The 14507-nt window shown below is 36.7% G+C and overlaps 1 protein-coding gene across 9 annotated transcripts in view; it reads left to right on the top strand.

Annotated features, from left to right (window-relative positions):
- HNRNPC (heterogeneous nuclear ribonucleoprotein C) overlaps positions 1–11302 on the top strand; it is a 59268-nt gene extending 47966 nt beyond the window's left edge. For 7 of the 9 annotated variants that reach the window (XM_081293514.1, XM_081293515.1, XM_081293517.1 and 4 more), the window contains 4 exons: positions 9112–9272; positions 9659–9772; positions 10011–10171; positions 10271–11302. In XM_081293514.1, coding sequence (XP_081149640.1) covers positions 9112–9272; positions 9659–9772; positions 10011–10171; positions 10271–10354 — 520 coding nt within the window. In that variant the 3' untranslated portion in view covers positions 10355–11302. The remainder of the gene's footprint in view (positions 1–9111; positions 9273–9658; positions 9773–10010; positions 10172–10270) is intronic. The other 2 variants (XM_081293518.1, XM_081293520.1) reach the window with 1 other exon arrangement.
- Positions 11303–14507: the final 3205 nt, after the last annotated feature.

The raw sequence follows: 14507 nt of genomic DNA on the forward strand, positions 1-14507 counted from the left end.
AATAAAATATTTTGTCCATCTACAACTAAAAAATATTTTTTAAAAGAATGGGGGTGTGGATCAGTTATTTAGTACCTTTTTAAATCCCCAGTGCACACACAAAAGCACATAATTTGTTTTATTTATTTTTTTTTTTAAAGAGAGAGAGAGAGACACAGAGAATTTTTTAATATTTATTTTTTAGTTTTCGGCGGACACAACATCTTTGTATGTGGTGCTGAGGATCGAACCCCGGGCCGCACGCATGCCAGGCGAGCGCGCTATCGCTTGAGCCACATCCCCAGCCCACATAATTTGTTTTATAAGATCACTCTTATTATAGCTAATAAGTGACTAATAGAATTAATCCAGGCGCAAAAGGGCATTTTTGGTGGGACACAAGTTGGTAGTAATAGGAATGGAAAAAAGTAGTTTGATATAGAAGTTAGTGCTGACATTTGTGTATACTTTTTTTTTTTAATTTTTGTAATTCTAGATATTCAGCATGCCTTTTTTTTTTTAATGTGGTGCTAAGGAATGAACTCAAGTGCCTCACACATGGTAGGCAAGTGCTCTGCTGCAGAGCTACAGCCCTAGCCCTATACGTAATTTTTGAGAGTTGAGAAATCAGGAGAAGTAGGATGATGGCTGTCGTTCACAGATCAACTATGGAAATGTAAGATTTAATCTCCTTTTTAGCCATCCATTTGTAGATATCTTTAATAGGCAGTTTGAGTTTTTTGTTTTTTAAATCGGGTCCACCTGTGATCTGTTTAGATTGTAATTGGATGAGTAGAGATAGCAGTAAAACTTTTGGGGAGGGGACGAACCAGGAATAGAGCCACATCCCCAATCCTATTTATTTATTTAGAGACAGGGTCTCACTGAGTTGCTTAGTTTCTCAGTTTTGCTGAGGCTGCCTTTTTTGTTTTTTAATATTTTTCTCTTAGTTGTTGATAGATCTTTATTTTATTTATTTATATGTGGTACTGAGAATCTAACCCAGTGCCTCATACATGCAAGGCAAGTGTGCTACCACTGAGCCACAGTTCCAGCCCCTGAGGCTTCTTTTGAACTAGTGATCCTCCTGACTCACCAGTTTTCTGGTGGACACAGCATCTTTATTTTTATGTGGTGCAGAGGATCAAACCCAGCACCTAGTGAGTGCGCTACTGCTGAGCCACATCCCCAGACCGAGTAAGTCTTTTAATGACATTAAAAATGTGAAGGAATAAGTTGATTTAAGAATTCCTCAAAGAGGATATGTGTACTGGCACATGCTTCTGGGCCCATTGGCTCAGAAAACTGCAGAAGGATCTCTATTTTGAGGCCCTAGCAACTTAATGAGACTCAAAAAGGGCTGGTGATGTAGCACCTCTTGGGTAAAACCCAGTACCAAAAACAAAAAAGATGATGAATGAAAAATGGAGAAGGGGACTAATAAGCAGGAAGTATTCTGGAAAGTATGTGAAAATATCTTCAGAGTAGAGGCACGAATTGTGTCACAAATTCTGTTGATAGTGCAGTAATATGCTTTGGTGCTAGTGGCAGGAATTGAGATTTGAATTATTAATAGGAAAGTTTAAATTGGGAACAAGATGGAAAACCAGGGATTGAACCCAAAGATTGTTTACCACTGAATTACAACCCCAGAAGTTAGTTTTTTCTTTTTCTTTTGTCCAGGACCTAGGTAAGTTGCAGAGGCTGCCACCCCCCCTCCTTTTAACCATTTATTTTATTTTTATGTGGTGCTGAGAGTTGAACCCCGGTCCTTGCATGTTCGAGGCAAGCATTTTACACTGAGCATTTTACTATGAGCCCCACATAGGCTGGCTTGGAACATGTGATCCTCTTGCTGGAGCCTGGGGAGCAGCTGGGATCCCAGGCATGTGCTACGTCACCAGCCCTATAATTTTGAAATAAAATTTGGTGTATAGGATTGATAATCATGTAACTATCAAAAAATTATGATAGAAATCATTATAAATCTCCCCCAAATTAGCTAATTATTCCCCTTTGTAGTCACCCTCTCTCCCCAGTCTAATGTGGCAAATAGATATTTGCTGATTATTATAATGGATTTTATCCTTAAGGAGAAAAATGTATTCTGGTTTGAATTCATAAAACAGCAATATAGGAAAGAATGGGATGTATATATTTTTATTACCTGGGGTTGAACCCAGGGGCACTTAACCACTAAGCTAATGGCCCACATTGGGTTTCCCCCCCTCCTCATTTCTTAAGTATATATTTTGAGACAAGGTCTCCCTAATTTTCACCTTTTTATAAAATAAATATCTCAGGCCTGGTGGTAAATGCCTGTAATCCCATCAGCTCTGGACACTGAGGTAGGAGGGTCATAATTCAGTCTGGCTAGCTTGGTGAAACCCTCAAATAAGGCCTGGGATGCTGCTCAATGTGCAAGTTCAGTTTTCCAATACCACAATAAATAAAAAGAATAAAAATAAAATGGAACTGTGGTACAGTTTAAAATACATATTTTGGGGAAGGGGTTCTTAGTCCCAAATGGAAGTATAATTTTTTTATTTTTGTGGGGTGGGGACTGGGAAGTGAATGCAGGGTTCTTCAATCACTGAGACTCATCCCCAGCCAGCTCTTTTTTAATTCTTTGAGACAAGGTCTCCCTAAGTGGTTCAGCCTGACTTTGAATTTGTAATTGTTCAGCTTTATCCTCCCAAATGGTTGGTATAGATATGTACCACTGCACCCAGTGGAATTGTTTTTAGAACATTGTAAGGGACCAGTAACCTTATTTAAGGCTAGGAAATACTGTCACCATTAAGGAAAGCTTAGTGTATGAAAACAAAACCAGAGGGTGTGTGTGTTCATTTTTTTGTGGGGTTGGGTTCTGGAGATTGAACTGGGTCACCAATCTTCATCCCCAGCCCTATTTTGTATTATAGAGACTGGATCTATAATTGTATAGATTATAGATCTATAGATCTGTAATCTATACAATTATACATTTGTACCAGAACATTGCTGAAGCTGGCTTTGAGTGGCTGATAGTACAAGCATAGGTCACCATGCCTGACTGTGAGAGGAGAGGGAGAGAGAGAGAGAGAGAATTTTTAATATTTATTTTTTAGTTCTCGGCGGACACAACATCTTTGTTGGTAATGTGGTACTGAGCATCGAACCCGGGCCGCACGCGTGCCAGGCAAGCGCGCTACCGCTTGAGCCACATCTCCAGCCCTCACCACAGTCTTGTTTGACAAATTATCTAGGAGTCAATAAAAACCTTCATCATCGTCCAGTTTGCTTTTGTCTTAGAATGTTTTCAAGTGAATTTTTAAATTGTGTACCCCTTGAATCATTTAGTTTTTTGTTTATAGACCTTTCCAAAGAGTCCATTGGAACAACTCACTATTTGTTTTCTTGCGTCGTTATTTATTGTCACCATGTAGTCTACACATGTACATTTTGATTCTTTAACACCTACATGATAATAGGTTATTTGGTTTTTTTGTTGTTGTTGTTGTTGTTGTTGTACATGGACACTCATTTTTTATTTACTTATTTTTATGTGGTGCTTAGGATCGAACTTAGTGCTTCACTCGTGCTATGCAATTGCTCTACCACTCAGCCCTAGCCCCTCACATTTCTTTCCTTTTTCTTTGTTTCTTAAGGTCCGGTGGGTGGGGCACTGTGGATTGAATTCTGGGGCATTGGACCACTAAGCCACATCCCCAGCTCTATTTTGTATTTCATTTAGAGAAAGGGTCTCACTGAGTTGCTTATTGCCTCGCCTTTTAAAGACACTGGCTTTGAACTTGCCATCCTCCCACCTCAGCCTCCTGAACCATGGGATTACAGCTATACAGTAGTGTGCACCCCCACCTCCCCCCCCACCTTTTTTTAAAAGAGTTCCCAGAGTCTTTTTTTTTTTTTTAAGAGAGAGTGTGGGGGGGGGAGAGAATTTTTAATATTTATTTTTTAGTTCTCGCCGGACACAACATCTTTGTTTGTATGTGGTGCTGAAGATCCAACCCGGGCCGCACGCATGCCAGGGGAACGCGCTACCACTTGAGCCACACCCCCAGCCCGCCTCCTCCCTTTAATGTTAAGAATTTTCCTTAAAGATGGTCACCACTCTGGAAACCAGTATGGAGATTCCTCAGAAAATTTGTAATAGAACCACCATTTGACTTAGCTATTCCTTTCCTCCTCATATACCCAAAGGACTTAAAATCAGCATACTATAGAGAAACTGCCATATCAATTTATATAATAGCTCAATTCACAGTAGCTAAACTATATTGTACTAGCCTAAGTGTTCTTTAAGAGATGAATGGATAATAGAAATGTTGTATGTATATATAATGTAATATTACTTAGCCAGAAAGAGAAAATGAAGTTATTGCTTTTGCCAGTTTTTGCATGGAACCTGGAGACTATTATACTAAGTGAAGTAAACCAATGACCAAAAACCAAAGGCTAAATGTTCTGTTATGAGGATGCAAACTCAAAAGAGTGTGGGGGGGAGTAGAGAAGAGTAGAAGTACTTTTTATTATTTGCAAAGGGGAATGGAGGTAAGGGGGCGGGGAAATGGGAATAGGAAAGATGATAAAATGAAGCAGACACTACTCCCCTATGTTCATATAGGAATACATGACCAGTAGAATTCCTCCTCATGTACAACCACAACGGAATATTGTATTCCCTGTATATATAATGTGTCACAATACATTGTTATGTATGACTAAAAACAATAACAAAGAATGGAGTACTGATGTATGCTGGAATATGGATGGAGCTAAAAAATACTAAGGAAATAAGAAAAGAATACATTGTAAGGTTGAATTTATATGAACTGTATAGAGTGGGTGAATCAAAGTAGATTAGAGGAAGGACAACTGTTAAATGGTATAGTCTTTCTGTTTAGTATAATAAAAATGTTTTCAGTTGATTGTGGTGACAGTTACATAACTGCATAGTAAAAACAAATTGTGGAATAATATACTTTAAATGGTTCGTACGGCATAAAAACTATCAGTAATTACAATAAAAAGTCTCAGCATTACAATAAAATTAAGTTTATATATTCCTGTGCTTGTTTATCATTTAGTCCATTTATGTTTCAGATAAAGAGGATTTGCAGTTTAGTTCTAATGAAACTCCACCCAATGTAGCATGTTTTTTATGCTTAATTACTTGTGAATAAATTTTAGGAATACTCTATAAACTAGAAATTATAAAAATCTAGCAGGTTGGGTGTTTTTTTTCTGATCTATTATGAAAAGTTGGTTTGTGTCATCTTGACAATTGTGTTTGCATTTTGTTGTTGACCTGTGTTAAACATGTTAACAGTGATTTTAGCCCATCTTTTAAGGCAAAATCAAATGCCCTACTCACTTTGAGAAATAAAGAAATATCATCTTGTACATTAATGACAACATCAAAGTTATTTGGTTTCAGAAATGTAATTTTAGTGCCTTAGTGTAGTGTGGTGGTTGATTGTTGGAGAACCATGGATGCCCAATATAAGATTTTGGTATAAGATTGCGTGGTATTTTTATATAAACTACATGTGGGGCTAGGGTAGAACTCAAAAGATCTTTTAGAGAACAACAAAGTATGTTAGGTGAAGTTAAATTTTTCCTGATTCCATTCCATAATTCATTGAATTTGCAGTCTTTTGAGGAGATGTGTGTTTTATCGAATTGTGTGCAGTTGTTTCGAAAAATTATTTGGAAATTTGTTGTTTCAATTATTCATGTTAGTGTTTTGTCTTTCTTCCTTTCTTCCTTCCTTCCTTCCTTTTTTTTTTCTTTGATGTTTGGGAATGAGATATCCAGGCAATGATGATGATTACCGTAGGCCTCAACAGTTTTTAGATTGACTTGTACCATGTTTCAGGAGGCCTATGATTTAAACACTAGTAGTTTTCTAGAAAAAGACATACAAACATCTAAATAAGCACTCTAAAATATCATAGACAAGGAATTAGTAATAAGATGAACAGATTGTTATAAGTTAGAGTTTATTGGCAGGAGCCAGAGTCACAGCTGCAGAGTTAGGTGCCTGTCATCAATTGGTAGTTCATTTATCAAGTAATTTGTGCAGCTATTGTGAAGAAACCTGTTCCTGGGCTCTTAATCAAAGTCACCCATCCTCTCTTCTATTTGTGGCCCAGTTTCTTTGTATCTATTTTAAAAGTGTTTCTTTAAAATTTGCTTACCTCAGATAGAATGTATTTTTTCTGTTTTTGAGTTTCTGTTTGTTTTCTCTTAACCTGACTGGAGTCAAACGTGGAATTCTCTCATGCCTCATCCTCTTAGAGTAACTGAGATTATAGGCATGTGCCAGTATGCCCAAATTCTTTATTACTCAATCTGCGATTTTTAAAATTTTTTAAATTTATTTTTTGTGAGTTAAGTATATTCAAAGATTTTTAGCAACACCGTGCAAATGAGTTCTTAGACTTCCTAAGACTGGACATTGTGGCTCATAAAATCTCTTCCTTTTTCTTGAAAAATCAAAATAAATGGGAAGAAATTTGATTTAGAAAATTTTCTATTAAGATTGAAAATAATGGAGGTGAGAAAACCTAATGTTGAGATTAGAATTCAGTTGTATATTTATACTGAATTTGATAAAAACCAGTGTTGTACTCATTGGGAACTAATTGTAAAATAAATGATATTTGAAAATATAAATAAGCAATTAGGAGCTACTTTTGAAACTAAGAAATGCTGATATCTGTTGTTTATGTTGTGTATATCCGCTAATTTAATTACAGATTAGCAATATTTGGGAGTTAAATGTGTCTGTTGACTTTTCTGTTATTTATGTAGCTTTTGTATCAAACTAGAAATGCTTCAAAGTATGTAAGATGTTCACATAATTTGTACTCCCATTTTTTCAGTTTTGTATACAGAGGGTTTTTAATATTTATTATTTAGCTATAGGTGGACACAATATCTTTATTTTTCTGTGGTGCTGAGGATAGAACCCGGTGCCTCATGGTAGGCGAGAGGTCTACCTCTGAGCCACAACCCCAGCCCCTACAGAGGGGTTTTGGAGCATTTTTACCTGTTAAATGCTGAAGGAACTATGTTGTTCTGAACAGTGATACTGAAATGAACATGCCTTAAACATTATTTGTAATGAAAAGAAACAGGTGTGGTAATTAAGAAAACATTCTGGAGAGGACAGATTATTGTCATTTTTTTTGTTCCTGGGGATTGAACTCGGGTGCTTATCCACTACATCATATCCTGAGCCTTTTCAATTTTGAGACAAGAGTTTGCTAAATTGCTGAGGGTCTTAGTAAGTTGCTAACACTGGCCTGGAACTATAAATTCTCTTACCTCAGCCTCTTTGAGTTATGGGAATTTCAGGCAAGGGCAACTGCGACCTATTCCAATAGATTGATTCTAGTTTTCCTACTACTTTGGTTTAATGAATGAAATATGTTAATAACCAAGGAGATTTTGGTGACCCAGGGATTTGGAGTCTATATTGGATATCTTGCATTATAAATATTTAATTTTTAATTTCTTTCAAAATGTCTTAATTTGTAAACATTTTTCTTATTTTGCCTTTGTTTTTTTTTTTTTTTTTTTTTTTTTTTTTTACTGCTTAAGTGTCCATATTTCAGATTAGGGTAAAATCATCATTCTCCTAGGGTTTAGTGATTGTAGCTTTTGTATTAGCATGTGGGAAACGAGTGTTTTGCTGTCACTGAATTACATCCTATTCCTCTTTTTGTTTTATTTTTAATAAGATGTCTTAGTAAGTTGTTTGTGCTAGCCTTAGATGCCTCAGTAGCTTTAACTCTAGGCATATACTTGCTGAAATTGATGTTTTCACTTTACCTAAGATGGAAACTACATTAGTACTCAGCCACTGTCATACATAGAAATGTAAGAGGGACATGTGGACTTACAGATGATTTGTAAAAGTTGAAAGTTGTTAAATATATATCACCTTTGGAGTTAAGCAAACCCACTTGCTGGTGGTGGTGGCTGGTTTTTTCTTATTTGTTTTGTGTTATTGTTTTGTTAACTGTTTTAAACTTGGATGCTCCACTAGTGAGCTACCTCCCTATTTCTTTTTTTATTTTGACAGGTTCTGTGTAACAGTTTGTTGAAGTTTTTCTTTAGGAATGTTAGAGTCAGTTTCTAATTCATTTTAGAATGTTCCTAATGATGGGATACTAAATCTATTAATGGGATATTAAATCTATTAATCTATCCATTTTTATTGATTGGTAAATATATTCCATGAAATGAATATAGGCAGTGGTGAACAAGGCAGGCTAACAGTATTACTCATCTGCCTTGTAGTTTTTCTTTTGTGGTTGGGTCAGGCTATACCAGGGTTGAACCCAGAACCTTCCATGTGTGAGGTCTCTACTGGTGATACATGCCCCTGCTTCTGTTTTTAAAATTGTTATTTTGAATCAATCTCACAAAGAGAGTTACCTAGGCTGGCCTGAAGTCTTCCTGCCCCAGCCATCCGATAAATTGGTATTTTAGGCATGTTCTACCATATCTGCCTCCTTGATTGGAACTATGAATGTAGTTAGATTACCATAAATGTAGTTAGAAAATTGAACATGGTATATTCATGTCAGATGTTTAATATTAGTGGTGTTTATGCACAGGTAAAACATTTTATGGGGAAACAGCTGTGGGGTTTTATAGGTCAGAAATTACATTAGTGAGAGGCATGTGTGGTTGTGCATGCTTGTAATACCAGTGACTCAGTAGGCTGAGGCAGGAGGATCTCTTAAAGCCAGCTCCAGCAAATTGGAGAGGCCCTAAGGCACTTAGCCAGACACTGTTTGAAAATAAAAGGCTGTGAAGGTATTGCTTAGTCCTGAAGCGCCTCTGAGTTCAATACCTCTTTTTGAACCATTTGGTTTTAATCCCTTTTTGTGAGTACCGTTTTTGTTTTATGTTTTATGTGAACTATCTATGAAATGTAAGTTTCTATGAAATGTAAGTTTGTTTTTATTTCCAGGACTTAAAGCCAGTCAACCACATCATGACACGTCCATGTAATGGTTTCTTGAAACATTGAAGTGTTAAAAAAAATATATGAAATAATTGAGGTTTTAAGTTAATTTTAAGTGTGAAAGAATTGTTTCTTTTATCCAATAGGATGTATAGTTACCCAGCACGAGTTCCTCCTCCTCCTCCTATTGCTAGGGCTGTAGTGCCCTCTAAACGCCAGCGTGTTTCAGGAAACACCTCCCGAAGGGGCAAAAGTGGCTTCAATTCTAAGAGTGGACAGCGGGGATCTTCTTCCAAGTCTGGAAAGTGTATGTAGTGTTTTTTCTTCTTTGTGATTTTGATGGGGTTTTTTTTTTGGTATTAGGATTATCTTTTAAAATAAACATGGTGGGTGTGTGCCTGTAATCCCAGCAGCTTGGGAGGCTGAGACAGGAGGATCATGAATTCAAAGCCAGCCTCAGCAATGGCAAGACAACTAAGCAAATCAGTGAGACCCTGTCTCTAAATAAAATATAAAATAGGGCTGGGGATGTGTCTCAGTGGTTGAGTGCCCTTGAGTTTATTTATGATCACCATCACCCCCCAAAATAAATCCAATCATGTAAATCTGGTTTGGGCTGCTTGTATAGTTCTAGTGGTAGCTGGTAGATTCTGGTCCATTTGAATATAATGTAAGACTTTGTTTGTATTAAAGTGAAAGGAGATGACCTTCAGGCCATTAAGAAGGAGCTGACCCAAATAAAACAAAAAGTGGATTCTCTTCTGGAAAGTCTGGAAAAAATTGAAAAGGAGCAGAGCAAACAAGCAGGTAAGGATCTTTGTGTGAAATTGCATTAGTTACTTAAGGTAGTTGAAAGTATGTTCAGCTACTGGTATATAAAGCAATTGTAAACTTACAATGTTTAGACTGGGAAGCCACTTGTGTGGGAGGATTTAGACATAAGTGTTGCAGTTCTGCAATCATTATTGGGGATTGTCTACATCTTGTGTACATCACTTTCCTCTAGATAGACTTTGTTAGATAGACTTGTCCTTCTCATCCCCAGTAGAGACGAAGAATGATAAGTCGGAAGAGGAGCAGAGCAGCAGCTCCCTGAAGAAAGATGAAACTAATGTGAAGATGGAGTCTGAGGGGGGTGCAGATGACTCTGCTGAGGAGGGGGATCTACTGGATGATGATGATAATGAAGATCGGGGGGATGACCAGGTGAAAACCACGGGAAAGGAAAGAAAGAGGTGGTGGAGGGGGGACCAGGGACACATGGAGTGCCTCTAACTCCATCCTGTTTGTGTCTGTTTCTCACAGCTGGAGTTGATCAAGGATGATGAAAAAGAGGCAGAGGAAGGAGAGGATGACAGAGACAGCGCCAATGGCGAGGATGACTCTTAAGCACATAGTGGGGTTTAGAAATCTTACCCATTATTTCTTTACCTAGGCGCTTGTCTTAAGATCAAAATTTCACCAGATCCTCTCCCCTAGTATCTTCAGCACATGCTCACTGTTCTCCCTATCTTTGTCCTTCCCGTGTTCATTAATTCATATTGCCCTGCGCCTAGTCTCATTTTCACTTCCTTTGACGCTCCTAGTAGTTTTGTTAAGTCTTACCCTGTAATTTTTGCTTTTAATTTTGATACCTCTTTATGACTTAACAATAAAAAGGATGTATGGTTTTTATCAACTGTCTCCAAAATAATCTCTTGTTATGCAGGGAGTACAGTTCTTTCCATTTATACATGATTTCAGTAGTTGCTTCCCTAACTGCAAAGGCAATCTCATTTCGTTGTAGCACCTGAGAGCAGCTTTGAGTTTTAGAGGTATGTGTGTTATCCCCCACATAATAGTCCTGTGTGGGGTTGTTCAACACAAATGTAACAATGTATTTTTGTGAATGAGAGTTGGCATGTTAAATGCATCCTCTAGAAGAATAATTAGTGTAATAGTCTTTGTTTTCTAAAGTTGATACTGTGGGTTATTTTTGTGAACAGCCTGATGTTTGGGACCTTTTTTCTCAAAATAAACAAGTCCTTATTAAACCAGGAATTTGGAGAAAAAGACCTGGTTTTTTATTTTTGTATTTTATAATTATTTACTTCAAATTCTTTGTTTTGCAGCAACTTCCACAAAACCCTTAGAATATATTAAATATATTTTTCTTGGAGTATGATCATTATGCATATCAGCATACACTACTCAAATTTCATCAAGATGGATGTTGCATTAAGGAGTTAATTATCTGTGACATGGAATGGAGATTCTTTTAATAACTGTTTATAGCCCCAGGTACCTTACCTGGATTCTGAGTCTGTGCCTCAGTGTTATTAAAAATAGGAAAGCTTTCTTTCCTTGTCTTCTGTAGTTTGTGCCTTCCCGTATAACTTAGAACATAGTAAAGGTTATACATTTATTTTACTGTTTGTGACTTGTTCTGTGTGAATTGATCCTTTTCCCTTAACCCCCAATTTGATTACTTAGTCTCCTTTGGCAAGTAGTCAATGGGAGGATATTGTACCAGTCAGCAACAGCTGTAAGAATTGATGCTTTCTCAGTGCTGAAAGGTCTAATTTCTTTATGCTTTATCTTTTGGGTTTTTCCAATATAGGGGAAATAAAACCTGTGTTTGTGTGTTGTGTCCTCCCCCTTGCCCCCCAAATACACACATGGACCTTGGATTCCTCCAAGTTGGCTTTGTTTCATAGCATGCAGCACAGGCTTTTTTTCTATCTTTCATCATGTGACAATTTACAATATAAGGAAGGGAACTGTGGACTACCCTTGGAGTCCACATGCATCTTATAAAAGTAGCTTCTCATGTTTTAGTCAAATATTTGTACCCACTCATTACTAGAAAGTCAAGTAGATGCTAAGAATAAATTGTTAGAAGCCTATGATGCTTACTAAACCTGCTTGACATTATGGTTTAATGTATACTGGACAGATCCTGAATTCAGTGTGTCCACTTTTCATTGTAGGACCTCTTTCCCTGAACTGAGTTTATCTATTGTGTTCTTTTGCATACGTGGTTAAATTTTGTTTACACTGGAAAGCATGTATTAAGATAATAATAACTAGAAGCATGGTCACACTCTTCAAGTCTGTACACACATAAATGTATAGTTTGTCTTGAATAGGAATCATCACACTAGGTCTCTGAATTAAATTCCACGTTTTACCTGTATTTAAGAGAAGAAATACAGTGCTAGGTATGTTTAATTAATACTTCAACATTCAGGGTGATATCTAAACAATAGAAAAATGTACATGACTTAAATATAGCATGGTAAAACATGTTTTGAAATTTTGAAGGGTTTTTTTTTTTTAAATTAATGGGTAATTGTCTTTAATGTATGAATCTGATTCAGGTAGGTTTATAGTTCTCATGATGTCACTCTGTCCTGGACCCTAGAAGACGTGAGTGGAGTCTGCTGCACGCTTAGTTAAAAAACAGACATTCACCACATTTAGCAATTATTAACTAACATTCAGTTAGTTAATAATTGTTCAAAGGGAATTTTGAGTAACTACACAATCTTGTTTAGAGACACTACACTATATTTAGTGTGGGAATAAGATTTAAAGCAAAGTAATAACAGGAGGATGCACATTTGTTTCGATTCCATGTATAAAACTCAGAACAACAACAAAAAACTTCTTCGGAATCTTATGAAAAAATCTTATAGGAATGCAGTTTCTAGACACAGAATGGGAATGATTAAAAGAAATCTTTTAAAACATTTCTGATTACTACAGAGTTTCTAATAGGGAAGATATGTGTAGTCCACTGTCCTAGGGTATTTTCTAGTATGTGGCTGTTACCAGTGCAATAAGCCAAATGAACTGTTAAGTTGGAGTGGATAATGAATTTAGCACACTTAAGTAGTTGGCAACCATTAGATTTCTGTCACTTGTTGCTACAACACAAGATTGGTAGAAAAGAGAAACAATACAAATAGAAACATATCACTGGTAATTTGGTAGAGAATTAATTGGAATCAAAGGAAGACGCGGAAGAATTCAATGGAAGGAGTAGAACAAATGTCACCATTACAGATATTTTAATCTCAAGTCTGATCCTACCCCATCAGAGATCAGTAGAAAGGTATAATTTGATTTCAGGAATATGTGACTATGATACCTCTGATTGCACTAACTTTATATGCAGGAGAGAACCAAGGATGCATCATTAGTAACTTTGAAAAACTGGACTTGGCCACACACTGAATTTGTGACAAAACTTTTTCTTTCATATGAGGAAATTTTAGTGGTACCTTTTAAAGTGGGGTTTGAATTCATGGCTATTGATAAGGTTAGTCAAGAAAATTCCTTTTTATGTTGTCAAGGCATCTAAGAAAATCTACTCTGAAGAAATTTGGGCATAATAAGCAGATATTACATAGAAATGTGTTACCAGTAAGTGCAGTTTGTGAGCTGCTAAAGTGAAAGCACATCATTTGTGTTTTTTATTTTTTTAAAATTATTTTATTGTTGGTTGTTCAAAACATTACATAGTTCTTAATATACCATATTTCACAGATTGATTCAAGTGGGTTATGAACTCCCATTTTTTCCCCGTATACAGATTGCTGTGTCACATCAGTTACATTTCCATTGATTTACAAATTGCCTTTCTAGTGACTGATGTATTCTGCTGTCTATCCCATTCTCCACTGTCCCCCCTCCCCTCACATCACTTGTTTTAACAGTGCTATCCCTTGAAAAGAACAGGGATCAGATAACACCAGGTCATAGATATGCAGTGTTTGCAAGGACCTTGGAACAACATTAAAATTGTTTTCAAGTATTTTTATAGGGATGGGAAATAAAACTAGAGGTATTAGAAAGTTTCATGTTGGGAATTTCATGAGTAGATGATGAGTTGGGCATATAGACTTTTTTCCTCTCAAATGGCACACAGGAATAAAGGGTTAAGAAATTATTAAATATTTAGGGTCTGTCTTCCCTAATTACTCCTACAGTCCATTACCAAAATCTATAAAAGTTAGGATAATTACTGTGAAGTGAGCTTTTAATATCCAAATATCCATGTGTGTACTCAAGACCAATTACATCTCTGTGTGTGACCTAGCAGTACATTTCTGAATTGCTATCGCTCAAACTCCCTCCCATGGTGTAGGTAACCACATTATCAAGAGGCAAAAAGCTTCCCATGGGTAAAGAGGGATGGCAGAGGTAAGTGGTGGTGGTGGGTGAGGAAAAAATATAGGACTTTAAAAGCATTACAATTTTTACTATGGTTCCTATGTGACTGGCTAGTAAGGAATGTGCATGCTGACAGGGTAAGAATACCTGGTCTGAACTACCAAAGTATGGAAAGCAGCAAGGAGAATGCCACATTATAAGAGAATGTTCTCTTGTTCTGAGGTTGTAGATGGCTCATTAAAGTAAGCCAACTGATTTGCCTACCACAGCTAAGACTTAATAATGCCAAGGAGACTTTGTGACATGGAAATGTTTTATAATGTAGTGACGAATATGGTGGCAGCTAGTGATTGAACCATGACTTACACTGTAACTGAGGTAGATT

Source organism: Spermophilus citellus (genome assembly GCF_964194105.1).
Source record: "Spermophilus citellus genome assembly, chromosome: 4".
NCBI classification, from domain to species: Eukaryota; Metazoa; Chordata; class Mammalia; order Rodentia; family Sciuridae; genus Spermophilus; species Spermophilus citellus.